Source organism: Manis pentadactyla, chromosome X (assembly GCF_030020395.1).
Source record: "Manis pentadactyla isolate mManPen7 chromosome X, mManPen7.hap1, whole genome shotgun sequence".
Classification (NCBI taxonomy): Eukaryota; Metazoa; Chordata; class Mammalia; order Pholidota; family Manidae; genus Manis; species Manis pentadactyla.
This window is the reverse complement of record NC_080038.1, coordinates 129877862-129905831: the sequence shown is the minus strand read 5'-3', so window position 1 is coordinate 129905831 and position 27970 is coordinate 129877862. Positions and strand designations below refer to the sequence as shown.

General features: G+C 47.2%; 1 protein-coding gene and 1 non-coding gene across 2 annotated transcripts; one reads left to right on the top strand and one right to left on the bottom strand.

Moving 5' to 3' along the window:
• The first annotated feature begins 10273 nt into the window (after positions 1-10273).
• On the top strand, positions 10274-15638 carry LOC118935154 (small integral membrane protein 10-like protein 2A). Its single transcript, XM_036931234.2, has 2 exons — positions 10274-11091; positions 11948-15638. The coding sequence occupies exon 1, from the start codon at positions 10449-10451 to the stop codon at positions 10683-10685; it is 237 nt and encodes a 78-aa protein (XP_036787129.1). The 5' UTR covers positions 10274-10448; the 3' UTR covers positions 10686-11091; positions 11948-15638.
• Positions 15639-20555: 4917 nt separating this feature from the next.
• On the bottom strand, positions 20556-20657 carry LOC118935173 (U6 spliceosomal RNA). The gene has a single exon (XR_005033705.1). It is a non-coding gene; the product is annotated as a U6 spliceosomal RNA (small nuclear RNA).
• Between the last annotated feature and the right edge of the window lie 7313 nt (positions 20658-27970).

The following is a 27970-nucleotide window of genomic DNA, read 5'->3' as shown; positions in this document are numbered from 1 at the left end:
CATTTGTTGTTGTTTGTCTTTTGGATGGCAGCCATCCTTACTGGTGTGAGGTGATACCTCATTGTAGTTTTAATTTGCATTTCTCTGATAATTAGCGATGTGGAGCATCTTTTCATGTGTCTGTTGGCCATCTGTATTTCTTTTTTGGAGAACTGTCTGTTCAGTTCCTCTGCCCATTTTTTAATTGGGTTATTTGTTTTTTGTTTGTTGAGGCGTGAGAGCTCCTTATATATTCTGGACGTCAAGCCTTTATCGGATGTGTCATTTTCAAATATATTCTCCCATACTGTAGGGATCCTTCTTGTTCTATTGATGGTGTCTTTTGCTGTACAGAAGCTTTTCAGCTTAATATAGTCCCACTTACTCATTTTTGCTGTTGTTTTCCTTGCCCGGGGAGATATGTTCAAGAAGAGGTCACTCATGTTTATGTCTAAGAGGTTTTCGCCTATGTTTTCTTCCAGGAGTTTAATGGTTTCATGGCTTACATTCAGGTCTTTGATCCATTTTGAGTTTACTTTTGTATATGGGGTTAGACAATGGTCCAGTTTCATTCTCCTACATGTAGCTGTCCAGTTTTGCCAGCACCACCTGTTGAAGAGACTGTCATTTCGCCATTGTATGTCCATGGCTCCTTTATCAAATATTAATTGACCATATATGTCTGGGTTAATGTCTGGATTCTCTAGTCTGTTCCATTGGTCTGTGGCTCTGTTCTTGTGCCAGTACCAAATTGTCTTGATTACTATGGCTTTATAGTAGAGCTTGAAGTTGGGGAGTGAGATCCCCCCTACTTTATTCTTCTTTCTCAGGATTGCTTTGGCTATTCGGGGTCTTTGGTGTTTCCATATGAATTTTTGAATTATTTGTTCCAGTTCATTGAAGAATGTTGCTGGTAGTTTCATAGGGATTGCATCAAATCTGTATATTGCTTTGGGCAGGATGGCCATTTTAACGATATTAATTCTTCCTAGCCACGAGCATGGGATGAGTTTCCATCTGTTAGTGTCCCCTTTAATTTCTCTTAAGAGTGACTTGTAGTTTTCAGAGTATAAGTCTTTCACTTCTTTGGTTAGGTTTATTCCTAGGTATTTTATTTTTTTTGATGCAATTGTGAATGGAGTTGTTTTCCTGATTTCTCTCTCTGTTGGTTCATTGTTAGTATATAGGAAAGCCACAGATTTCTGTGTGTTGATTTTGTATCCTGCAACTTTGCTGTATTCCGATATCAGTTCTAGTAGTTTTGGGGTGGAGTCTTTAGGGTTTTTTATGTACAGTATCATGTCATCTGCAAATAGTGACAGTTTAACTTCTTCTTTACCAATCTGGATTCCTTGTATTTCTTTATTTTGTCTGATTGCCGTGGCTAGGACCTCCAGTACTATGTTAAATAACAGTGGAGAGAGTGGGCATCCCTGTCTAGTTCCCGATCTCAGAGGAAACGCCTTCAGCCTCTCGCTGTTCAATATAATGTTGGCTGTGGGTTTATCATAGATGGCCTTTATTATGTTGAGGTACTTGCCCTCTATTCCCATTTTGCTGAGAGTTTTTAACATGAATGGATGTTGAACTTTGTCAAATGCTTTTTCAGCATCTATGGAGATGATCATGTGGTTTTTGTCTTTCTTTTTGTTGATGTGGTGGATGATGTTGATGGACTTTCGAATGTTGTACCATCCTTGCATCCCTGGGATGAATCCCACTTGGTCATGGTGTATGATCCTTTTGATGTATTTTTGAATTCGGTTTGCTAATATTTTGTTGAGTATTTTTGCATCTACGTTCATCAGGGATATTGGTCTGTAGTTTTCTTTTTTGGTGGGGTCTTTGCCTGGTTTTGGTATTAGGGTGATGTTAGCTTCATAGAATGAGTTTGGGAGTATCCCCTCCTCCTCTATTTTTTGGAAAACTTTAAGGAGAATGGGTATTATGTCTTCCCTGTATGTCTGATAAAATTCCGAGGTAAATCCATCTGGCCCGGGGGTTTTGTTCTTTGGTAGTTTTTTGATTACCTCTTCAATTTCGTTGCTGGTAATTGGTCTGTTTAGATTTTCTGTTTCTTCCTGGGTCAATCTTGGAAGGTTATATTTTTCTAGGAAGTTGTCCATTTCTCCTAGGTTTCCCAGCTTGTTAGCATATAGGTTTTCATAGTATTCTCCAATAATTCTTTGCATTTCCGTGGGGTCCGTCGTGATTTTTCCTTTCTCGTTTCTGATACTGTTGATTTGTGTTGACTCTCTTTTCTTCTTAATAAGTCTGGCTAGAGGCTTATCTATTTTGTTTATTTTCTCGAAGAACCAGCTCTTGGTTTCATTGATTTTTGCTATTGTTTTATTCTTCTCAATTTTATTTATTTCTTCTCTGATCTTTATTATGTCCCTCCTTCTGCTGACCTTAGGCCTCATCTGTTCTTCTTTTTCCAATTTCGATAATTGTGACATTAGACCATTCATTTGGGATTGCTCTTCCTTTTTTAAATATGCTTGGATTGCTATATACTTTCCTCTTAAGACTGCTTTTGCTGTGTCCCACAGAAGTTGGGGCTTAGTGTTGTTGTTGTCATTTGTTTCCATATATTGCTGGATCTCCATTTTGATTTGGTCATTGATCCATTGATTATTTAGGAGCATGTTGTTAAGCCTCCATGTGTTCGTGAGCCTCTTTGCTTTCTTTGTACAGTTTATTTCTAGTTTTATGCCTTTGTGGTCTGAAAAGTTGGTTGGTAGGATTTCAATCTTTTGGAATTTTCTGAGGCTCTTTTTGTGGCCTAGTATGTGGTCTATTCTGGAGAATGTTCCATGTGCACTTGAGAAGAATGTATATCCCGCTGCTTTTGGATGTAGAGTTCTATAGATGTCTATTAGGTCCATCTGCTCTACTGTGTTGTTCAGTGCTTCCGTGTCCTTACTTATTTTCTGCCCAGTGGATCTATCCTTTGGGGTGAGTGGTGTGTTGAAGTCTCCTAGAATGAATGCATTGCAGTCTATATCCCCCTTTAGTTCTGTTAGTATTTGTTTCACATATGCTGGTGCTCCTGTGTTGGGTGCATATATATTTAGAATGGTTATATCCTCTTGTTTGACTGAGCCCTTTATCATTATGTAGTGTCCTTCTTTATCTCTTGTTACTTTCTTTGTTTTGAAGTCTATTTTGTCTGATATTAGTACTGCAACCCCTGCTTTCTTCTCACTGTTGTTTGCTTGAAATATGTTTTTCCATCCCTTGACTTTTAGTCTGTACATGTCTTTGGGTTTGAGGTGAGTTTCTTGTAAGCAGCATATAGATGGTTCTTGCTTTTTTATCCATTCTGTTACTCTGTGTCTTTTGATTGGTGCATTCAACCCATTAACATTTAGGGTGACTATTGAAAGATATGTACTTATTGCCATTGCAGGCTTTAAATTCGTGGTTACCAAAGGTTCAAGGTTAGCCTCTTTAGTATCTTACTGCCTAACTTAGCTCGCTTATTGAGCTGTTATATACACTGTCTGGAGATTCTTTTCTTCTCTCCCTTCTTGTTCCTCCTCCTCGATTCTTCATATGTTGGGTGTTTTGTGCTGTGCTCCTTCTAGGAGTGCTCCCATCTAGAGCAGTCCCTGTAAGATGTTCTGTAGAGGTGGTTTGTGGAAAGCAAATTCCCTCAGCTTTTGTTTGTCTGGGAATTGTTTAATCCCACCGTCATATTTGAATGATAGTCGTGCTGGATACAGTATCCTTGGTTCAAGGCCCTTCTGTTTCATTGTATTAAATATATCATGCCATTCTCTTCTGGCCTGTAGGGTTTCTGTTGAGAAATCTGACGTTAGCCTGATGGGTTTCCCTTTATAGGTGACCTTTTTCTCTCTAGCTGCCTTTAACACTCTTTCCTTGTCCTTGATCTTTGCCATTTTAATTATTATGTGTCTTGGTGTTGCCCTTCTTGGATCCTTTCTGTTGGGGGTTCTGTGTATTTCCGTGGTCTGTTTGATTACTTCCTCCCCCAGTGTGGGGAAGTTTTCAGCAATTATTTCTTCTAAGATACTTTCCATCTCTTTGCCTCTCTCTTCTTCTTCTGGGACCCCTATAATACGGATATTGCTCCTTTTAGATTGGTCACACAGTTCTCTTAATATTGTTTCATTCCTGGAGATCCTTTTGTCTCTCTCTATGTCAGCTTCCATGCGTTCCTGTTCTCTGATTTCAATTCCATCAATGGCCTCTTGCATTCTATCCATTCTGCTTATAAACCCTTCCAGAGTTTGTTTCATTTCTGCGATCTCCTTTCTGGCATCTGTGATCTCTTTCCGGACTTCATCCCATTTTTCTTGCGTATTTCTCTGCATCTCTGTCAGCATGTTTATGATTCTTATTTTGAATTCTTTGTCAGGAAGACTGGTTAGGTCTGTCTCCTTCTCTGGTGTTGTCTCTGTGATCTTTGTCTGCCTGTAGCTTTGCCTTTTCATGGTGATAGGAATAGTCTGCAGAACTGGGACGAGTGACGGCTGGAAGGACTTCCTTTCTTGTTGGTTTGTGGCCCTCCTCTCCTGGGAGAACAGCGGCCTCTAGTGGCTTGTGCTGCGCAGCTGCGCGCAGACAGGGTTCCTGCTTCCTGCCCGGCTGCTATGGAGTTAATCTCCGCTGTTGCTGTGGGCGTGGCCTGGCTCGGGCAGCTGCTCCAAAATGGTGGAGTCGCGTTGGAGCAGGAGCTGCTGGGAGGCTATTTATCTCCGTAAGGGGTCTCCCTGCTCCCTGCAGCCCAGGGGTTAGGGTGCCCAGAGGTCCCGGATTCCCTACCTCTGAATTAAGTGGCCCGCCCTGCCCCTTTAAGACTTCCAAAAAGCACCCGCCAAAACAAAACAACGACCACAAAAAAAAACAAGAAAAAAAATTTTTTTAATTAAAAAAAAAAAAAAATTTTTATTTAAAAAAAAAAAAAAAAGGTGGTCGTTCGTTTTTCTTTATTCTCCGGTGTCAGCCTCAGGCCTCTGCTCACCGGTCTTTCTGCCCTGTTTCCCTAATATTGGGGTCCCTGTCCCTTTAAGACTTCCAAACAGCGCTCGCCAAAACAAAGCAGCAAAAAAGCAAAAAAAAAAAAAATGGTCGCGCGCTTTTCTTATGTCCTCTGTCGCCCAGCCTCCAGTGCCTGCTCACTGTTCTTGCTGCCCTGTTTTCCCAGTATCGAGGGCCCTACACTCTGGCCCGGATGGCTGGGGCTGGGTGTTCGGCAGTCCTGGGCTCCGTCTCCCTCCCGCTCTGCCTGCTCTTCTCCCGCCGGGAGCTGGGGGGAGGGGCGCTCGGCTCCCGCGGGGCCGGGGCTTGTATCTTACCCCCTTCGCGAGGCGCTGGGTTCTCTCAGGTGTGGATGTGGTCTGGATATTGTCCTGTGTCCTCTGGTCTTTATTCTAGGAAGGGTTGTCTTTGTTATATTTTCATAGATATATGTTGTTTTGGGAGGAGATTTCCGCTGCTCTACTCACGCCGCCATCTTCCGCCCCCAGTATATCCATTATAAGTTTTTGTCCTCTAAACTACAAATATTCTTTCAATCATTCATCCCAAGACATGGATCCCGTTCTTCGGTCACCTGCATTGTCTCCCTCTGGAAACACTCCAGAGGAATGCTCTTCTTAAAGTCATAAAACAAATCTAAAATTATTGAAAAGGATTGAAAGCATACAGAGTTAGGTTTCTGACCACAGTGGGATCCAACTAGAAGTTAATAACAGAAAGATAACAAGAAAATCTCCAAACATGTGGAAAATAAACAACACACTTCTAATTAATTTTACATAATTTCTACATAGTAACAACAAGCATGTGGAGACTGAAATTACAAACACAGTACCATTTATAATTGCTTCAAAGAAAATGAATACTTAGGAATACATTTATTAAACATGCATAGGTCAGAAAATTATTTCAAATTTTAATGAAAGTAATCAAAGATTATAAATAGAGACACACTGGGTTCACCCTCCCCTCTCTTGGCAGTCCTTTGCACTGTGAGTCAGAAGTGCCCAGCGTTCACTCTGCCCGGCCAGAGGACAACCAAAAATTGAAGATGAAACATCAAAATGATGTCAATTCTCCTCCAAATTGATCTGTAAGTTTAACATTATTTCTAGTGAGGCTTTCTGTAACCATAGGCAAGCTTATTCTAAAATTTATGTGGGCAATCACAAGCCCTAGAATAGCGAAAGAAATGTTGAAAAAGAAAACTCAAGTGGGAGGAATCATTCTACCCCACATTACACATACTATACAGCTATAGTGATCAAGAAAGTGTGGTACTGGAGAAAGGATAAACACATAGGCTAGTGCAATAGAATAGAGAACACCAAAAATAGACCCACACAAATATGATGAACTGATTTTTGACAAAGATGATAAAGAAATTCAATGGAGGAAGGATAGCCTTTTCAACTATTGTGCTCTAGCAAAAATTTAATGTGAACCTAAACCTCCAAACTTTAACACAAAACTTAACTCAGAATGGATCACAGACTTATATATGAAACTTCAAAAATTAAAAAAAAAAGTAGAAGAAAATATTTGGGACTTACAGCTTGGTAAGAACATCTTATGTATGATGCCAAAATCACAATCCATAAATAAATTGGACCTCGTCAAAATAAAAACTTTTGCTCTGAGAAAGTCCTTGATAACAGAATGAAAAGACAAGCTACAGAATGGGAGGAAATATTTGCAAACCACATATCCTGCAAAAGGTTCATATCTAGAATAAAGAACTTTTAAAACTTAATAAAAAACATTCCAATTAGAAAATGACAAAAGACATTTCACTAAAGAAGATACATAGAAAATAAGCACATAAAAATATTCTCACCATCATTAGCGATTAGGGAAATAAAAATGAAAACTACAGTGAGATATCACTATACACCTATCAGAATGGCTAAAATAAAAAATATGGTAACACCAAATGCTGAAGAGGATGCAGAGAAACTGAATATATTCATAAATAGAAGAAAGGGATGTAAGATGTTACAGCCTCTCTGGAAAACAGTTTGGTGGAATCTTACAAAACTAAACATGAACTAAGCAATCACACGCTTGGGTATTTAGCCCAGATAAATGGAAATTTTTGTTCACACAGTAACCTGTAAACAAATATATTCCCAGCAGCTTTGTTGCTAATAGCCAGAAACTGGAAACAACCCTGATGTTCTTCATGGGTGAATCATATACAAACTATGGTACAACCATAACAATGAATACGACTCAGCAATAAAAAGAAGAAATGAACTATTGACCATTGACATTCCCAACAACTTGGATGATTCCCCAGAGAGCCATGCCAAGTGAAAAAAAACAATTCTAAAAGGATACATACTGTGTGGTTCCATCTGTATAACATTCTTGAAAAGACAGAATCATAGAAGTGGACCACAGATTAGTGGTTAGGAGGGAAAGAGGGGTAGAAATAGGTGTGGTCAAAGAAGGGCAACATGAGGGATCCACCTTCCAATGTGGTGATGGAGCTATCCTATATCTTGACTATCATGGTGAAGAAGCATGAACAACACATGTGACAGAACTGCGTAGAACTAAATACACACACACACGAGAACAAGTAAATTGGGTAAATCTGAACAAGATAGATGGATTGTGTCAATATCCTGATTTTGATACTGTATTGTAGTTTTGAAAGATGCTGCCACTGTGGGAAACTAGGTAAAAGGTATGTGGGATCTGTCTGTATTTTTTTTCTTGTAACCACATGTTGATCTACAATTATCTCAAAATAGTGAGTTTAGCTAAAAAAAAATCAATTGCAGCTCTTTATACTAGCATTGAACATGTGGAAACCAAAACTGAACATACAGCACGACACACAGCCACTCCGAATGAAACAGACACAACAAAGAAAATATGTACCTGGTGGTAAGGTGAGTAGAAAGTTGTAGCCCATCAGTCCATCAAGAGGATATAACCATTATAAATATATATGCACCCAATACAGGAGCACCAACATACCTGAAACAAATATTAATAGAACTAAAGGAGGAAATAGAATGCAATGCATTCATTCTAGGAGACTTCAACACACTACTCACTCCAAAGGACAGATCCACCAGACAGAAAATAAGTAAGGACACAGAGGCACTGAACAACACATTAGAACAGATGGACCTAATAGACATCTACAGAACTCTACATCCAAAAGCAACAGGATACACATTCTTCTCAAGTGCACATGGAACATTCTCCAGAATAGACCACATACTAGGACACAAAAAGAGCCTCAGTAAATTCCAAAAGATTGAAACCCTACCAACCAACTTTTCAGACCACAAAGGCATTAAACTAGAAATAAACTGTTCAAAGAAAGCAAAAAGGCTCACAAACACATGGAGGCTAAACAACACGCTCCTAAATAATCAATGGATCAATGACCAAATCAAAATGGAGATCCAGCAATATATGGAAACAAATGACAACAACAACACTAAGCCCCAACTTCTGTGGGACACAGCAAAAGCAGTCTTAAGAGGAAAGTATATAGCAATCCAAGCATATTTAAAAAAGGAAGAGCAATCCCAAATGAACGGTCTAATGTCACAACTATCGAAATTGGAAAAAGAAGAACAAATGAGGCCTAAGGTCAGCAGAAGGAGGGACATAATAAAGAAAGTTGTAGCCCAAAGGAGTTCTTTTGTGATGATGGAATATTTTGGTATGTGGACTGTAGTGATGGATACACAAATCCTGACATGGGATAGAATTGCTAGAGCTATACATGTACACACATACAAATTAACACAGGTTATAAAAATGGTGAAAACTAAATGAGAACTGTAGTCTAGGTAACAGTATGTAACAGTGTCAGTTTCCTGGTTGTGATATTGAACTGCATCTGTAGAAAAAAATCACTATTGAGATAGCTGGGTGAAAGGCACAAGGGTTTTTTTTGTACTATTTTTGAAACTTCCTGTGAGTCTATAATTATTTCAAAATAAAATGTTAAAAATAATTAAGATGAGGCCAAGCAGAGGTTTCAGAAACAATTGGAGGGAACAGGCTCTCAGATGAAGGAGGCTGGATCCAGTCAAGAACAAACTAAAGTTCTATGTGGCTTAAGTCTGTATTTCTGTGGGCCCTTCTTTTTAAAGTAATTTTTTCATTTTATTATACAAGTAATATTTATAGCTAGATATGCACATATATATATATATATACATATGTATATATATGTGCACAGAGAGTGTAAGTCTTCCTTCCCACTGCCTTAACCAGTGGTAAACAATGTTGAGTAATTTGATATATCTGCCCTGGCAAATTTTATGCATTTATAGCCATGCATGGTAATATTGTTGATAAAATCATGATTCCACCCAGTTACCTAGTGTCTCTGAAATTTGCTTTTTTTCCTTAACCATGTAGGTATGACAATTGCTCAAACAGGGTATGAAAGTCTGTTGGGTTCCTCAAACAGTTATACAGATGCCACAGAGATGTTCAAGTGTGACAGTAAACAGGTATTTAGAGAAGGCCTTAATACTCAGGCCAACCTCCTAAACTGGGATCAGGCTGTGGTGAATTGGCTTCTTACAAACAGCTTTAGTGAAGTCATGACTATAAAGAAGCCTAAGCATTTCAATAACCTTGAAAACATGATCAAATTTGGCTTGGATTTGGTATAGAATAAAGATTAGATGAAATTACGAAAGGCTTTTAAGTGTAACAAGAAATGCCATAAACAAGGACAAATGAAAAACCTGAGACCTTGTGCAGTATCCAGGGCAACGATTGACTAACAGGAGTGCTTAGAAATCGCTACGGAGTGAAACGTAAGAACAGGACAACGGGGCAATTCAATAAAGAAGTACATATGACCAGCAAATATACCAAACAGAGGGAAAAAATGCGCATGTGGGTTTGGTGAAACTCCATAACGCAGTTACCCGAGGAATGCAAATTAAAGAAAGGTACAATGGGTTGGCGGGTCGGATTTTCTGCGGAGACAGTGGGAAAAGCGGATGGTGTGAATGGGCACAGACTTGCCTGTGAGCCTTCAGTCCAGCCCACTTAGCCCTTCACTCCGCCCCAGGGTACCGGCAAAAGCTGTCCTTGGACTGCACCACCTTCCGTCCCCTGTGGCCCTCCGGCACACTCTCGGCTCCGTGCGGAGGGGCCGCCCCCTGGGCGGGGCCGCGCCGGCAGCAGCAGCTCCGCGGCTGCGGAGAGGGGGCGTGCTCACGCTAGCGGCGGAGCTACGGTGGCGGCGGCCGCCCAGGCAGCGGCGAGGGGGCGGGCTGTCTGTGGGTGACCGACCCGGGGCAGAGGCGGAGGCTGCGGCTGCGACCCTGCTCAGCCAGGCCCGGGGAGGCGGGGGGCCGGGCGCGGCGGGGCCGGAGGGCGCCCAGCCACCGGCGGGTGGCTCCAGGCCTCCCGTCCACCTGCCCGCCCGCTCGCTCCGTGATCTGCGGAGCCGGTGCCGGCCAGGACCCATGGTGGCGTCAGCGGCTCTGTCGGCAGCTGCAGCCGCGGCTGCCCTGTCGGGCCTGGCGGTGCGGCTCTCGCGCTCGGCGGCGGCGCGCGGCTCGTACAGCGCCTTCTGCAAGGGGCTCACGCGCACGCTGATCACTTTCTTCGACCTGGCCTGGCGGCTGCGCATGAACTTTCCCTACTTCTACGTCGTGGCCTCGGTGATGCTCAACGTCCGCCTGCAGGTGCGGATCGAGTGAGCGCCTGCGGCCGCAGTCCCAGCTGCCAAGCGGGAGGGTCCCGCGCCCGCCGCCTGCGTTGCGCAGCGTCGCAGGCATGAGGGGCGGCGGGGAAGCGCGAGGCCGCAGTGCCGCGGCAGACGCAGGGGGCAGAGCTGCTCGGGTCCCCGGACCCTAGACCTCCGCGGGGGGTCGCCGCCCCCCCCCCCCAAGCCCCGAGCTCCGACCCCGGCCGCGACCCGCCCACTCGCGTCGCGGCCGGTGCCTCATCGCTTTTAGAAACGCACAAAATCGGCCCTTTCCGTCGTGCTGGAGAAAATTCCTGGAGTGCAGCAGACCTGTTGCCTCACAGTGGCCGAGGGTAGAACCATAAAGAAGAAAATCTGCGGCAGAAACTTGATTTGACCGGCCCTGACCATTTTAAAAGGTAGGAGACCAGAGGTCGGACTTGCGGGCTGGAGGGAGGCGGTTGCCATGATATCTAGATGTCCAGGTCCCTTGGGAGTTTGGGGAACCTAGGGAAGGGGCCGGGGGAAGCCAGCCCGGAAGGCTGCCAAGCCAAGTGGAGGCAAGACAGCAGACGCAGGCTCTCCAGACTCGCTCATCATGATTCTGAGATGGAATCAAGGGGTGGCGAGATATCTTGGAGGACACGGTCCGGAGTGACCACTTCTGCCTGTAGTCCAATCCCCTCCCGCAGGGCGGTTGGGGGAGGGAGAGTCCCCAGAAGGCCCTAGAAGAGAAAAGATGCTGTCACCCTTCTCCTCCATCCCCCTGCAGTAGGAGGCTATGAAGGATGGTTGTGTTCTGGCCAAACCCCAGATGTGTCCCCTTCTCAGCCCTGGGGGCATCTGGGGCTCTATGCAACTCCTGCACAGTCGGTGACAAAACTGCCTCCTGCGTGGTGTTAGGGGCCAGGGGACTGCTCTCTGCCTGCTCCTACTGTCCCAGTTGCTCCCCTCTGTCTCCCTGAGGGCCTCTTCTGAAGCTCTGCGTTTGGAGACAAGAAGAGAGGGGAAGACGCTCCTCCCCATCCTGCCCCGCAAAACTTGCTCTTCCACCACCTCAGCCATGCTCCCTCCAGCCCCTACCCATCCTCCAGCAGCCCCCTGCATACCCAAAGGAGGCAGGAAATGGGGACCTCTTTGCGCAGACAGCAGCTCCCAGGCCGTGGCAGGCAGAGCAGATGCAGAGGGGCTTTTAGAGAAGGCCACACTTGGGGGAACAGGGCCCTGTCTGGGTGGGGAGGCAGCTCTCAGCCTCCATCTGTCTCTCTCTTTCAGGAACTGGTGTTTGTTGGTAGTGACCCGGCCCTTCTCTGGCCTTGTCGACAGAGTCACACCGATGCCTAAGCCTCAGAGCTGCCTGGGGAGCAGCTGAGTGAAGAACCTGATGGAGGAGGAGAGGAAGGGCCATCTAGGCAGAGACCCCGAGGGGTGGGGTAGGTGGGGTAGGATCCCCTCTCCAGCCTCAGTGGTCAGGGTGTGGCATGGGGACACTGCCAACTGGGCACTGAAATCTCCTGGCAACACCATGAGGGAGTTGTAGTCTCCCACCTACCGACTCGGGAAACTGGAGCTCCCAGAGGGGAGACACCTGCCCTGTCACAGACAGGAAGTGGCAGAGCTGAGTCTGCCCCAGGCCTGCGTTCCCCTTCCCCCGCCCAGGCTTCTGGAAGACCCAGCTGTGGTGGGCCTGGAGAGGAGCACACAAGCCCCCAGGGCACCTGGGGAGAGGGCTCCAGGGTAGGGAATGCAGGGAAGTAGCCTTCCTTAGAGTGGTATGGGGGTCACAGGGAAGACCGGGAGGAAAGTCTGAGCTGCAGTGGGTACAGGAGAGATGAGTCCCAGATGTCCTGGGAGCCACAGTCCTCCCTGCAGGGCCGGGCCTCCTTGCCCCACCCCAGGCTGACCAAGGGTCCTCGGCAGTTGAGTAGCACAGGCCTCTCTGTTTGGGTGGCAGGGTGGGGATGGTGGTGAGGCTCCTGGGGACAGGATGGGGCCGGGATCCATGTATGACCCATCTGTCTGTCCCCAGGCTCAGCCCCCAAAGCCCACGTCACACGGGAGACTCTCCTCTCACAGGCTTGGATTGGTCCTGGGGGCCCTGGGTGAGCTGCTGACTGGAGCACCAGGGGGCTTGGAGCGGTCCAGAGCGGAGCCAGGAGAGTCCTCGGCCCTCACCACCCAGCCCCGGCCCACATCTGCTCTGGCACTGCTTGCTCTCAGACCCCTGCCCAGCTCCTGTCGGGACTGAAAGCCGCAGCAGCCCGGCCAGCCCCAGGACACAATGGCCCTGTCTCATACCATCTGCCCTCCTCGGCCGCCCAGCTGGAGCCCAGGGCCTGGGTGAAGACCTCTGCCTGCGTCACTCCTGGGACTGAGGCTGGACTGAGGCCACTGTGTGCCCCTTGCAGTTTCCCAGAGACAGGGCCTGGTGGCATCCTTCCTTGTGCCAAGTGTCCTGGGGGCTCCTGCCTCACCCTGACCACCCAGGACCACCTCTGGGAGCTGGCCAGCCCACTGACTCCATCCACAAATCTGTGGGGATGTCCTCTGAGAGAGGAATGTGACCCAGGGCTGCATGAGAGAAGAGGACGAGGGGCCTCCTTGGGGCTGATGCACAGATGTGTCCCTGTGAAGCCCAGGTCTCATCCTCTGGGTTACTCCAGCCCCTCGTGGTGGGGGCAGGGGCAGCAGGCTGGGAGGAGAGAGGCCGGAGGATGGCCTGGGGAGGCTTTTCACTGGCCCAGGGCTCCTGGTAGGGGCGGGGCTGGTGGGCAGGTTGAGCTGCGCTGGCGCTGGCCCTCCCCTGCAGGGACCCCATTCATGCGGAGGGGCCCAGGAAGTCACGGTGGCTCCCGCCCTTGGCCCTTTGGCTCACAGGGATTGTCTGGGGGAGAGGCTGATGGTGCATCCTTCGCTTGTGTTCCTGCCACTGCTTTTCTTACCGTTTTGGCCTTGAGTAATTAGCGAGCTTCTGCTTTCCCACCTCTTCCTTCTGTCCGCACGGGGCCCTTGCTGCTGGATGGGCTCTCAGTGCACTGTATTTATTTGCAGTCTGTTTTCCAGGCACTGGAGCTTCCACAAAATCAGAGCCATTGGCCCGAACAAGAGGATGTTCACTTTTCTATGTGTGATTAACTCTGGTCAGCACAGTCTGCCTAGAGAGATGTTCTTGTTTCTGGTGTCACATCTTGCTGCCTCTCTTAAGTTAAAGAAAGAAGTCCTTGAGTTCAATAAAATAGAATAAAACTGGAGGCTTCCTGTTCCTGGTGTGGGGCAGTAGCCTTGGGGCAGAGAGGCCAGTGGTGAGGTCACCAGCTCTGATGACCCAGAGCTGGGAGGGGGCTCCCTCAGAGGGCTGGTGTCGGGGGTTGGGACGGCAGGACGTGGGTCCGTTCAGAAGATGCTCAGAGACCCAGCTTGTCCTGGACCACTTCCCTGTGAAGCGATGGCAGCAGGAGAGGCCCAGCCAAGAGTTGGCAGTTGGTGTCATTGACAACCATTGTTTGAATAACCTAATACCTAAGTCTGGCCTTCATTTTAGAGCCTGGCCTTAGCACTTAATTCAGTTGAACCCCGAGGCTGGGCTGGGGGAGGTGAGGTGAAGTAGGCTGTCTGCAGATCATCTGTGCCACCTGAAGGGCACGCTGCAGCAGTTGGCAACATCCCCTTTCCCTCTCTGTTGGCCAAGTGTGTGATGAGTTTTGGAGAAGACAAACCACCAACACCAGAAACCCACTTCCTCCCCCACCTTAGACCTGAGCTGTCCCTGCAGAGAAGCTGGGCCAGGGGCTCCAGGGCTGCTGCAGGGGTCAGGTGGCCGGCTGCAGGTCAGGCGGCTGGGAGGAGCTCAGCAGCCCCAATAGAAGAAGGAAGGTCTATGGGCCCCAGGAGGGAGGCGTCCTGAGGACACAGGGTTATGGTCACACTGAGGAGTGCAGCCTGGGGAAGAGCTGTGCCCATCCTCACCTGTGGCCAAAAGCTCCCTAGGGGTCAAAGCCTACCAACACCTGCCACCACGAAAGTGGTGGGTGCCAGTGCCCTGAGCTGCCCTCCCCTTTGTCCAGATGGTCCTGTTCTGTCCCTGATGGTCCTGCACCCACTCCAGGGTTCATGTAGCCTGGAACAACCAAGCTGGGAGAGGATCAGACCAGAACCTGGGATCCAAGGCACTAGGGTAAGGGGGGAACCCCCTTCCCTGGCACAGGGGAAGGCAGGCAGGTCCTGCTCTGGTTAGGGGTGGCACCTGAGCCCAGCATTTCCTCCAACTACCGCATGGCCCCAGCTCAGCCATGAGCACTCGTGTTTGCAGGGTGGCTGTGGGCATTCAGTGTGATGATGAATGGTCAGCATTTGTCCTCAAGTCTGACCTGAGCAGCCCTGTGACTACAAGGAGAGGAAACCAAGTAAAGGGAACTGGCATGTGATGACAGCCAACCAAGCTCTAGGCACAGAGCTGAGTGCTATGCTTCTGTACTCTCATCATAATCCCCATAGCCACCCACTGGAGGAGGACATCAAGAGGACATGACCTCTGGCTGACCCGAGAGCTGGTGCCAGGCAATCAAAGGCACCTCATCTCCTCCCATGTTCTTGAAATGTATGCTCTGCTCCCCATTCCCACAGCTGAAGCTGTTTCAAGGACCAGCCTTAGGATAGCAATGTGTTGTTGAGACCATCTGGACAGTATATATTTGACTGAACCCCACTACAGCCTCCATGTAGACTCTTAATTAAGATTCGGGCAGATGGGGCAGAGATCTACTCATCTTGGGGTTGCCCAAGACAAGCCTTGTGTGTAAGTTCCTTTGCTTATTAACCCTGTCACCTGCAAATCTGGAGTGGCCTGCCTCTTTTCAGGGTCTCTTCCTGCCTTCTGTGTTCACTGAGGGTATTAGATGCACGCAAGTTTGCCTGTACCTCCTCCTGGATAGCTATGTTTATCAGTATAAACACTCCTTCATTGTCATGTTTGATGTATGTTTCTTTGAATTGTTTTGTCAGAAATTAAAAATCCTATTCTGTCAGTCTCAAAAAATTCCTGGTCCTATTGGAAAAGACAACATTTTGAAAAAAAGATGTTATTTCTATGTCTTTTGAAAGTCATGAGATGATGTGGGCACCTCCAGTACCAGCCCAGCATACAGGTCTCCCTCTCTGTCCACCTTTCCATGTTTGTAGGCTCTCTTCTGACATGGAGAAGCCTCCCTCCCAGGTTCCTCAGGACATTGGCTGATTCCCACAGTCCTCCTGGACATACTCTGCTTCTGCCGGGCAGCCTTTCCATGATGCTCTGACTCACTCTTCTCATTGTGCCTGGCTTCCACCAGGCCACCTTCACACCTGTTTGGGGCAGACTCGCAGCTCACCATTCTACCCTTGTGCCCGGCCCTCCCAGGAAGGAAGGGGGAGAGAAAGGGCTACACAGCAGCCTTCTATGGCAAACTTTGCTAAGACACAGCCACCTCAGCAGGGGTTCAGACTCCATGGGCAGAGAAGCTGCAGGGAGATCCTGGCACCACCAGGAACGCAGGATCCCTGCTGAGAGAATAACGCCGACCAAGGAAGAGTCTCTTCCAAACCACCATCCTGAGCACGCTGTGAATTTACTCCTGTGGAAGGAAGTACCTCAGGGGCGGGGAAAGCAGAGGTCAGGAAGTGGCTGCTGGGCCTCCTGGTCCCGGTGGCACTAGGTCTGGGTGACACTAGCTATGCGCACTCTCTTCCTGGTTGTGACTCCCTGACTTGGCAGGAAAATGGGCCTGACATACTACTGTTTCTCCCATCTCCCATGGGAGCTTTCTGAGCATTCTTAAGTGAGGTGAATGTGTTAAGGCCCTGAGCCCAGTGCTTGGCTCAGACAAGTCCTGGGCACACATTAGACCAATGCAGTTCAGAGCAGGGAAGCCGTCCGCCCCAGCAAAGCTGCTCAGTTTGAACAGACTCCCACCAACCAAATGACGGCTTCACCAGTGTCCCCTGAGTCATCCCCTCCGTGCCAGACTCCGGGACCCATTTTCAAGATGCAAAGGTAAGAAGTTAAAGGAAGCCCCTGCCCTCTTATGGATGGGATCTATGGCTCAAGGTGTGAGGCCACAGTCAAATGCACCCTCAAATCAGGGAGCTGCACTGTGCTGGAAATATGGGGAGGAATCTGCTGCCCGAGCCTCTGGGGAATGCAGGGGAGGGGAGCACCCACAGCCTTCTCTGCTGCCACCTTTGCCACTTTGGACAGACAGGGCACGCTGGGGCTTAGATGGAAGCAGGCGTGGCCCTTGGGGACCTGGGGACACTCCCCAGTGCACACAAGAATGAGCCACCCCTGCAGCTGGGAGCCAGGGTTGGGAGCGCTCCTCTGGGGACAAAGGGACTGGGAGGTTGCAAATGTGGGGTCCCTAGCAAAATGAGCTGGAGTCTGAGCACTGTGTATGCTTCAGGGGGATGAGGGGCTACTGTGTGAGGGCCCTGGGAAGATGGGAACCTGGCATGGAAGGTGTGGCCCAATCCTGCCCCAGGTGGGCAAACAGAAAATCCAGTGCTCAGCAGCATTCATGGTGCTTCACATAAAGCTTGACAACCCAATAGGTGGTCAGTAGTTACCCCAGGTATAGATCATCAGCTGTGGTGTGTGTGTGTGTGTGTGTGTGTGTGTGTGTGTGTGAGAGAGAGAGAGAGAGAGAGACAAAGAGGCCGTGTGAGTATGTGACATTTAGGGATGTCTTTTACACTCTGGTTCCCTTGATGGGGCCCAATGGGAATTTATCCTAGGACTCTTTGATCACCATTGCTACCACTTATTCATTGTTCACTCGACTGTGTCAGTTACTCTGCTGTACTATACCACTGCCTTTATTCATTCATTTAATAAATGTCTCTTGAGTACTGATCATGAGCTAGACAATTTCTGGACACTTGGAATTAGACAATGAACAAAAGCAGCAACAATCATGGCCCTGTGGAGGAAATTTTCTCATACGAGAAAGGAAAAGGAGACTGTAATCATAATAAATAATAAAATACATGAATATGATGGAAGACAATAAATGCTATGGAATAACACAGCAAGGCCAGGGGGTTCCCGAGTGCTGGGGAAGGGGCTGGATTGCATTTTAGAACAGGGTGGTCTGAGTTGGCTTTGTTGGAAAGCAATAGTTGAGCAAAGTCTTGAAGGAGGTGATGGAGTCACCAGGCAGCTATTTGGGGGAGGAGCTCTCCAGAGGGAGCAGCCAGTGCAAAGTTTCCTAGGCAAGAGTGTGCCTGATGTGTTCAAGGAGATGCCCAGGGGCCGGAGCAGAGCATGTGAGCCAGACTAGCAGGAACTGAGCTCAGAAAGGGGACACTCTCAGAAGGAAGGGTTCAAACTGCATAGGGCCTTGTGGGCCACTCTACTCCTTGGCTTTTACACTACCTGACGTGGAAAGTCACTGAAGAGTTTGAAGCCAAGAAGGACTATGAATTGTTTCTCATGTGGTAGACAGATCTGTGTGGCTGCTTGGTGTGAGCAGGCTGTGGTGGGCGAGAAGGGAAGCAGGGAGCCCAGTTAGGAGGACATTGCCTAGTCATCCCGGGGAGAGGCAGTGGGCACCATGGACCAGACCTGTGTGCCCTTCGTGTCCTGCAGGGAGGAGAGTGGCTGCCGAGGAGCCTCTGAGGGAGGAGGCAGGAAGGGGGGCCCAACAGACAGGTGAGGGAGTGCTGGGTGACAAAGGACATCTACAGGGAGTGGGGGACATGGGTGTCCAGTGCCGTGGGCTCCAAGTGTCCCCTGGACGAGGCAATCGCTGGGGTTTGTGGGGTGGATTTGGGCAGCAATGGGTCACAGAGGGAGCGTACAGAGAAATGCCTGTCCTTTCAGCCAGCATCAGCTTTAAAGCTGAGAAAGGTAAAGAAAAAGGAGGGCAGGCTTTTTCCTCAAGGCAGAGTCACACTAAGACTGAGAGTGTGTGTCCTCCGTGCTAGAGGAGCGGTCATGCTAAGGCTGAGAGTGTGTTCTCTGCCGAGTTCCTTGAAGTTGTAGTTGACAACCCTGAGCAAAAGGAAGCAGAACAACTGGCCTGAGGGAGCCAAGCCAGGGAGAAATGGGTTGTGGGCCTGAGCAGCCTGGCTCCATCATCTGTGCCATGAGCACAGGCTCACGCTCAGCAGCCATGCCTGGGGACCTGCTGGGTAGAGACCCGCATCCTTCTACTCCTTCCTCCCTTCATTTCAAAAACATTCCCCGAGACAGATGGCTTGGCTGACAGATGAGGCCAGGTCTGCCTTGTATGTGCGGCTCCGGGAGCTAGTACTCTTCTTGGGCTCTGCCTCTTGTAAGCTGTGGTTCTCCATATTTACCTCTTGCTCCACCTCTTGGGGCATTGGTTTGCGCTGTGACATCATTGCCCTGGTATGTTTGAGAAGAGTCGTTGATTTTCAGTTTGTTCATGTTTTTTCTTGTTATGAGGATGAGAGTAATGAGCTCCAAGCTCCTTACTTGTTGGGCAGGAAAATTTATTTATTTATCTAATTTATTGTTTGTGTTAAGGTGTCATTTATATACACTCTTATGAATGTTTCACAGGAAAACCTGGTGGTTACTGATGCTGGGGTTCTTGTTCACAGAGTCCAAGAATGAACTTCACAAACAGTCGAGGTAGGAGACCAAGGCAGGGGCTTTTGTTTAGAGACAAAGCGAGAGGACAGAGCTCCTGGCTCATGCCAGGAGGGGACAAGAGAGCCCCAGGGTGGTGTGTTGTCTAGGGGTTTCATAGGCGGTTGAGGGACAAAGGTGAGGCATGAACACCTGCAAAGTGGGCCCCAAATGTTTACCTTTGAAGAAACACTGTTTCTTATTAGTCTTCCTGGTTATTTACAAGAATTTTACTGCTCTGGTTTCCTCCCAAGATAGCAGCTTCCTGTGCTGGGAGGAGCATATCAATCAAGACTGCGTGCTTTGCTCCCAATGTGGGCTGAGTTATTGTCTGTTAAGAAACTTGCTTTTTAACTAATTAGATGCAATCTTATTTTCAAGGTGGAATCCTTCCTGTTTTTACTACGTAGTAATCTTAACTTTATATATATATATATATATATATATATATATATATGTTCTATTTTACATTTGCTCTCTGGTTTATATATTTGATAGTAGTGACAAGACAATCAAAATTCTAATGACCTCAAAATTTAGTGTTTATTCCCACTAAAAACGGGGTTGCATACAGTTGACGTGATGACAGCTGACTATTTATATCCTTGAACCTCCTCTACCAATCCAACCTTTATTATCAGATCCAAGCTTTGGTAAAGAATTCTGATTCTGCTTTTGAAACAGACAAAACCTAAAGAGATTATAAATTGAATGTTACAAACCTGGCCAATTGTTTTTACATGTAATAGTGCAAACCAAATATCAACAAATTGTATGGTTCTATACCACACTTCCTCTAAAATATCATCAATCATATTATAGATCTGACTTTGAATGTTACATGAGGGGAGAAAAGGTCAATGCATATCGAGATGGCAATTTTTCAGAGGGGGAAAAATATCCTCCATTCCCACCAAAGTCCACGGCAATGACAGAGGAGTTAGATTTTGTAAAGAAGTAAAGGTATATCCGCACCTAAAAGTGAGATAACTACCTCCATGCACCGATTGGGGATCCCGACTACAGAGGGAAAAAGGATTGGAAGCTACACACAGACTCTTAAGCTTCAGAAACAAAAAAGTTAGTTGCTGAGGCCAGAAAGGCTTGGGCAGGGTCAGAAGGTAGGTTCACTCCCTGGGAGGAGCTGAGAGGCAGAAGCAGTAATAGTGTTTCTGTTATTTCTGCAGCTGCAGGCAGTCATGGGGGCAGTTGTTTTCCTGAGGCGTGGTTACCCCAGGTTCCGTACATTTTATTTTTTTTATTGTGGAGTGCTTCACAAATTTGTCAGTCATCCTTACCCAGGGGCCATGCTAATCTTCTATCATTCAATTTTAGTATATGTGGTGCCGAGGCGATCACCCAGGTTCAGTACTAAGCCTCTTGTTTGTGGTTAAGCTTTTGTGAAATAGTGTAACATTTTGACTCCCGGCAGAGGATTCTTTTTTTTTCTTTCCCTCCCTCCTTTCCTCCACCCTGTTCCCTCCCTTGGCCCCCTCTTTCTCTTTTTTTCCCATAGCTTTATTGAGATATAATGGCCATCTGACATCGTGTAGGTTTACGATGTAAAACTTCATGATTTGATATGTGTATGTATTGCAAGATGATTATCACAACCCTGTTAGTTGACACCTCAGTCACCTCATATTACATTTTTCTTTATGGTGACATTTAAAATGTACTCTCTTTGCAGCTTCCAAGAATATAATACAGCACTGTTAACTATAGTCACCCTGCTGTATGTCAGACCCTCAGAAGTTATTCATCTTATAAGTGGAAGTTTGTACACTTAGATGAACATCTCCTCATTTCCTGGAACTCCAGCCCCAGGTGCACCTTTGTACTGTTTCTATGAGTTCGGCTTTTTTGGGTTCCAAATAAAAGTGAGATCATAGAGTATTCTGTCGGGTCCACTACGTCTCTGAAGTTTGAGGTCTCCTGTCTCACAAGGTGCAAACGCCAAGTCAAAAGCGGGAATTTCAGAGCAACAGTGGACCAGGCAGAATCCCCAGGAACTCTTATTAAAATGCCCTCATTGGAGCCCAAACTAAGAGCCAACGCCTCGGGACGTCGGGGTGCGGCCCAGAAATCCAAATTTCTCTGCCATGAAATTCACCCCCACTGGGGGTAGAGGATGTTGATAGCTTTTAGAAATTAACCCAAGTTCCCCACGTGCACCTGCGCCCTCGCAGCCGGAAGGGTCCGCGCGGCTGCAGGGCAGACTGTGAGGAGCTGGGGGCGTGGCCAGATCGGCTGTGGATCAGGCAGAAGCCGGGCGCGTCGGAAGCGCAGCCAGCCAGCCGCGGTCTCCGCGCGGGGAAGCTTCGAGCCCGGCGCCCGGAGGCGGTGAGTTCCCGAGCTTCGGACGCGCGGACCCCCTCAGGGCTGGGCGCCAGCCTCCCCTAGGGGGCTGGGGCGGCGAGCTTTGGATCCCCCGTGCCCAGGCAGAGCTTTCCAGGGAGTTTTCCCGCCCAGGCCGCCCCTTCGAGGCGGGAGGCGGCGGGTGCGAGGTTGAGCAGGGGCTGTGGCGTCCCCGTCCAGCACGGGTCCCCGCCATCGCTGCCTGCGACCCGGCCACGCCTTCCCGGGTATTGCGGGCTGGGAGCGCCCCTCCGGGAGGACATGTTCACCGGGGATCGCTCCGGGCCGCGCCCGCACCCGTGCCCTCGGATTTTAACCCTCCTCAGTCATTTCAGGCGCGCCTCCCCGTGGCCTTGGCCCAAGTGCCCTCTTTTCACTCCCCTAGATGTCCCGGGGCCCTGGGATCCCACGACCGTTTGGGAGGCTTTGGGGAGTCGCCCCCAGCTCCAGGTTCAGGGACGTGCCCGCCACTTACCCCCGTCCAGGCCCAGGGAGGCGCACCCGGAAGGTCAGTGCCCCGGAAGACAGACGTGCTGGGAGGTTGGGGGGAGTCAGCCCTGCGGGTCCCCAGCCCAAACAGGCCCGGGTGCTGGCTGCCCTCCAGCGACGGGTAGGTGGGTGCCTGGGCTGGGGACAGAGAAGCTGCGTAGGGATGAGACCTCAGGAGCAATAATAGCCTTTCTCGAGCGCTTCTTCTGTGCTGGCACGCGGCTGTTCGCTTGCTTTTATTTTTTATTATTATTTTTGGTATCATTAATATACAATCATATGAGCAACATTATGGTCACTAGATTCCCCCCATTCTCGACTCTCCCCACCACATACCCCGTTACAGTCGCTGTCCATCAGTTTAGTAAGATGCTGTAGAGACACTACTGGTCGTCTCTGCTATACTGCCTTCCCCGTGAACCCAACCCCCTCCATTATGTGTGTGCTAATCGTAATGCACCTTATTCCCCTTCTCCCTCCCCACTCACCCCCACCCAGTGCCTTTCCCTTTGGCAACTGTTACTCCACTCTTGGGTTCTGTGAGTCTGTAGATGTCTATTACTTACGTTTTCGCTTTGTTCTTATGCTGCACAGGGTGAAATATTTTGATACTTTTCTTTCTCTGCCTTGCCTATTTCACGGAGCATAATACCCTGCAGCTCCACCCATGTTGTTGCAAATGGTAGAATTTGTTTTCTTCTGGCTGAATAATACTCCATTGTGTATATGTATCACATCTTCTCTATCCATTCATCTACTGATGGACACTTAGGTTGCTTCCATTTCTTAGCTATTGTAAAGAGTGCTGCAATAAACAATAGTGGTGCATATGTCTTTTTGAATCTCAGATCTTGTTTTCTTTTGGTAAATTTGTAGGATTGAATTCCTCTGTCAAATGGTAGTTCTATTTTTAGTTTGGTTTTTTTTTCTTTTTTCCTTTTGGTATGATTAATCTGCAATTACGTGAGGAACATTATGTTTACTAGACTCGCCCCTTAACCAAGTCACCCCCACATACCCCATTACAGTCACTGTCCATCAGTGTAGTAAGATGTTGTAGAATCACTACTTGTCTTCTCTGTGTTGTACAGCCCTCCCTATGCCCCCCACATTATACATGCTAATCATAATGCCCCGTTTCTTCCTCCCCGCCTTCTTCCTCCCTTCCCACCCATCCTCCCCAGTCCCTTTCCCTTTGGTAACTATTAGTCCATTGTTGGTTACTCTGAGTCTGCTGCTGTTTGGTTCCTTCAGTTTTTTTCTTTGTTCTTATACTCCACAGGTGAGTGAAATCATTTGATACTTGTCTTTCTCTGCCTGCCTTATTTCACTGAGCATAATACCCTCTAGCTCCATCCATGTTGTTGCAAATGTTAGGATTTCTTTTCTTCTTATGGCTGAATAATATTCCATTCTGTGTATGTACTTCATCTTTATCCATTCATCTACTGATGGACACTTGGGTTGCTTCCATTTCTTAGCTATTGTAAATAGTGCTGCCATAGATATAGGAGTGCACATATTTTTTACAAACAGGGCTGCTGCATTCTTAGGGTAAATTCCTAGGAGTGGAATTCCTGGTTCAAATGGTATTAATATTTTTAGTTTTTTCAGGAACCTCCATATTGCTTTCCACAATGTTTGAACCTGTTTACATTCCCACCAGCAGTGTAGGAGGGTTCCCCTTTCTCCACATCCTCGCCAACATTTGTTGTTTGTCTTTTGGATGCTGGCCATCTTAACTGGTGTGAGGTGATATCTCATTGTGGTTTTAATTTGCATTTCTCTGATGATTAGCGATGTGGAGAATCTTTTCATGTGTCTGTTGGCCATCTGAATTTCTTCTTTAGAGAAGTGTCTTTTTTGCTCCTCTGCCCATTTTCTAATAAGCTTATTTGCTCTTTGTTTGTTGAGGTGCGTGAGCTCTTTATATAATTTGGATGTCAATGCCTTATCAGATACGTCATTTATGAATATATTCTCCCATGTATCCTTTGCTGTACAGAAGCTTTTCAGTTTGATATAGTCCCACTTGTGTATTTTTGCTTTTGTTTCCCTTGCCTGGGGAGATAGGTTCATGAAGAAGTTGCTCATGTTTATGTCCAAGAGATTTTTGCCTATATTTTTTGTAAGAGTTTTATGGTTTCATGACTTACATTCAGATCTTTGATCCACTTTGAGTTTACTTTTGTGTATGGGTTAGACAATAGTCCAGTTTCATTCTCTTGCATATAGCTGTCCAGTTGTGCCAACACCAGTTGTTGAAGAGGCTGTCATTTCCCCACTGTATGTCCATGGCTCCTTTATCATATATTAATTGACCATATATGCTTGGGTTTATATCTGGGCTCTCTATAGTCTGTTCCATTGGTCTGTGGTTCTGTTCTTGTGCCAGTACCAAATTGTCTTGACTACTGTGGCTTTGTAGTAGAGCTTGAAGTCGGGGAGCATAATCCCTCCCACTTTATTCTTCCTTCCCAGGATTGCTTTGGCTATTCGGGGTCTTTTGTGGTTCCACATTTATTTTAGAACTGTTTGCTCTAGTTCATTGAAGAATGCTGTAGGTATTTTGATAGGGATTGCCTTGAATTTGTACATTGCTTTTGTCTGTGTGGCCATTTGGACAATATTAATTCTTCCTATCCATGAGCACAGCACATGTATCCATTCATTGGTATCTTCTTTAATTTCTCTCATGAGTGTCATGTAGTTTTCAGGGTATATGTCTTTCACTTCCTTGGTTAGGTTTATTCCTAGGTATTTTATTCTTTTTGATGGAATTATTTTCCTGATTTCTCTTTCTACTAGTTCATCATTAGTGTATAGGAATGCAACAGATTTCTGTGTATTAATTCTGTATCCTGCAACTTTGCTGAATTCAGACATTAGATCTAGTAGTTTTGGAGTAGTTCCTTAGGGTTTTTTATGTACAATATCATGGCATCTGCCATAGGGACCGTTTAACTTCTTCCTTGCCAATCTGGATGCCTTCTATATCTTTGTGTTGTTTGATTGCCATGACTAGGACCTCCAGAAGTATGTTGAATAAAAGTGGGCAGAGTGGGCATCCTTGTCTTGTCCCGATCTTAAAGGAAAACCTTTCAGCTTCTCGCTGTTAAGTATGATGTTGGCTGTGGGTTTGTCATATATGCCCTTTATTATGCTGAGTTGCTTGCCCTCTGTACCCATTTTGTTGGGAGTTTTTATCACGGATGGATGTTGAATTTTGTCCAGTGCTTTTTCAGCATCCATGTAGATGATCGTGTGGTTTTTGTCCTTCTTTTTGTTGATGTGCATTTGTTGATGTGGTGGTTGGTGGATTTTCGAATATTGTACAATCCTTGCATCCCTGGAATAAATCCTTCTTGATCATGATGGATGATCGTTTTGATGGATTTTTGAATTTGGTTTGCTAATATTTTGTTGAGTGTATTGCATCTGTGTTCATCAGGGATATTGGTCTGTAATTTTCTTTTCTTGTGGTGTCTTTGCCTGGTTTTCTTATTGGAGTGATGCTGGCCTCGTAGAATGAGTTTGGGAGTATTCCCTCCTCTTCTACTTTTTGGAAAACTTTAAGGAGGATGGTCATTATGTCTTCTGCTATTCGCTTCCATGAGCCTGGATCCACAGCAGGAAATTTTATTTAATACATGCTATGGCTGTTCTCATGCTACAGGAGTCGCACAGCTAGCAGGTCAGCACACCTACATCCGCCTGGGACAAAAGTCCAGGCTACCCAACAGATGAAGGGTGGCATGGGGGAGTGTCCCAGTGGGATGACTGGGTGTGAAGAGTCCTGAGAATTTTTCCCTTGTCCCACTCCAGGCAAGAGAAGAGGTGCAGGAGGCATCTGGCAAATGCAGAGAGAGAGGACCCTGAGCACAAAGGCAGGTATGGCCTCCACACCTATGGAGACTTGTAGGTGACCAGTTCTGTGACCTCAGAGGTTGCGGTACGAACATTAGGATGTTCTCAGAAATGAGCATTGGAGGAGTCTATTGAGTCTAACCTCATCACCATTTATTTCCCTCTGGCATTTACTGTGTGACCTGGGACAAGTCATTCAGTCCTCCTAAGCCTCAAACCTCGGTGCCCTCGTGTGTACTCAGAGCTTGATACTAGTACCACCGCCTGACTTTGGGTGAGGCCTAAATGGACCAAGAGAGGTAGGAGCCTTTGGACAGCACCTGGCACACAGTGTGGTGAATGTGGTGAATGTCCTTCACCTCTAAACGCAGACGGGATTCCTGGTGGCTGTCCTGCTGCAGTGCATTTTCTCACTCGGCATGCTATCGGAGGGTGAGGGTCACAGGGATGTGGGCTCAACTGCACACCTCGAGTGGAGAAGAATGAGGGACTGAGGATTTGCTGCCTTTGCAAGGTGTGGCTCTGGCTAAGATGCCCATGGTTGCAGGTGACTTAGGGTGACTCAAAGCTGGATGGACTTGCACGGCTATTCATGGGGTGGGATTGTGAGTGTTGCTCCTCCGTTCTCTTGTGGCCCACCTATATTCAGAAAGGCAAGAAAATTGAAATTAGACTGGAAATGGGCTTAAAGGTAACAGATCTATAGAGGTTCATTTAGGGGAAGGGGTTCTTAGCCTTCAGTCCGTGGAATTCTAGGGCAGTGGTGTCCAGCAGAACTCTCTGAGCTGATGGGTGCCGATAGCCCTTGAAGTGTGTGGTAGGAGCTGAATTTTTAACTGATTTATACTTAAACTTCCCCGTGGATCTAATGACTGCTGTGCTGGACACACGCTTCTAGAGGGTCTGTGGGTGGAGTTGGACATGTTATTAAGCTTCTGAAAAGTGGATTCAGAATTGGAAGTGTGCGTGTGTGAATTTTTGTAGGAACTGAGTCCATGGTGTGTGTGTGTATGTGCATTTTTCTAGGAACTGAGACCATGGCTTTCATCAGATTCTCCAAGCCAAGCAAGAAGATGACCATCTGCTACCTTAGGGCTTTGGTGAGATGGACGCAGTTAAGGGAGCTTAGTAAGCCCTCGGGTAACCACTGTGGTTTCTCCTTTCTCACTTTGTCCCGTCCTCAGCTGTAGGTGCCTCCTTCCCCTGACGGCTACACAGAGAAACAAATTGGAATTGAGACTTCAGGCCCCAGATAAATCGTCCGCCTTTGGAAGAGACATGGCTGTGCCCCTGGGTAGTGCGATGCAGACCTTGAATCAGGGCTCCGTGTTGGAAGAGTATGACACTGACCGTGAAGTCTTCCGCCAGCGCTTCAGACAGTTCCAGTATGAAGAAGCAGCTGGGCCACGTGATGCTTTCAAGAAACTCTCGGAACTTTGCCGTCAGTGGCTGAAGCCAAATTTAGGTTGTCTGGAAGAAATCTTGGAAGTGCTAGTGTTGGAGCAACTCATGCAGATTCTGCCCATAGAGATACAGAACTGCACCAGGCAGTTTAGCATGAAAAATAGAGAAGTTGTTTTGGCACTGATAGAATTCTTACAGACAAAAACAGACGTATCAGAGCAGCAGGTAAGAAAAGAGTTTGGCATCTTGGTAATTAGACCCAAAGAAGTAGCAGAGGCAGCTGGGACTGGATTAGACATTTATTTCTGTGTCTTTTCTCAATCCCAAGATTTCACTGCCGTCACTTTCATTTTTCTTTTCTGCTGGAATCAGCATGTGGGTCAGTGGTTCTCAACCCATCGTACCCACTCCCCCACCTATAACAAATATTTTGTAATGACCTCTTAAATATTCTTAAATTCATAGATAGCATGACCTACCTACCTTCATCCATCAAAAATATCAATATTGTGCTAGAGTCTGAGGCCTCGTCCTGCCATTGCCTCTTTTGTATG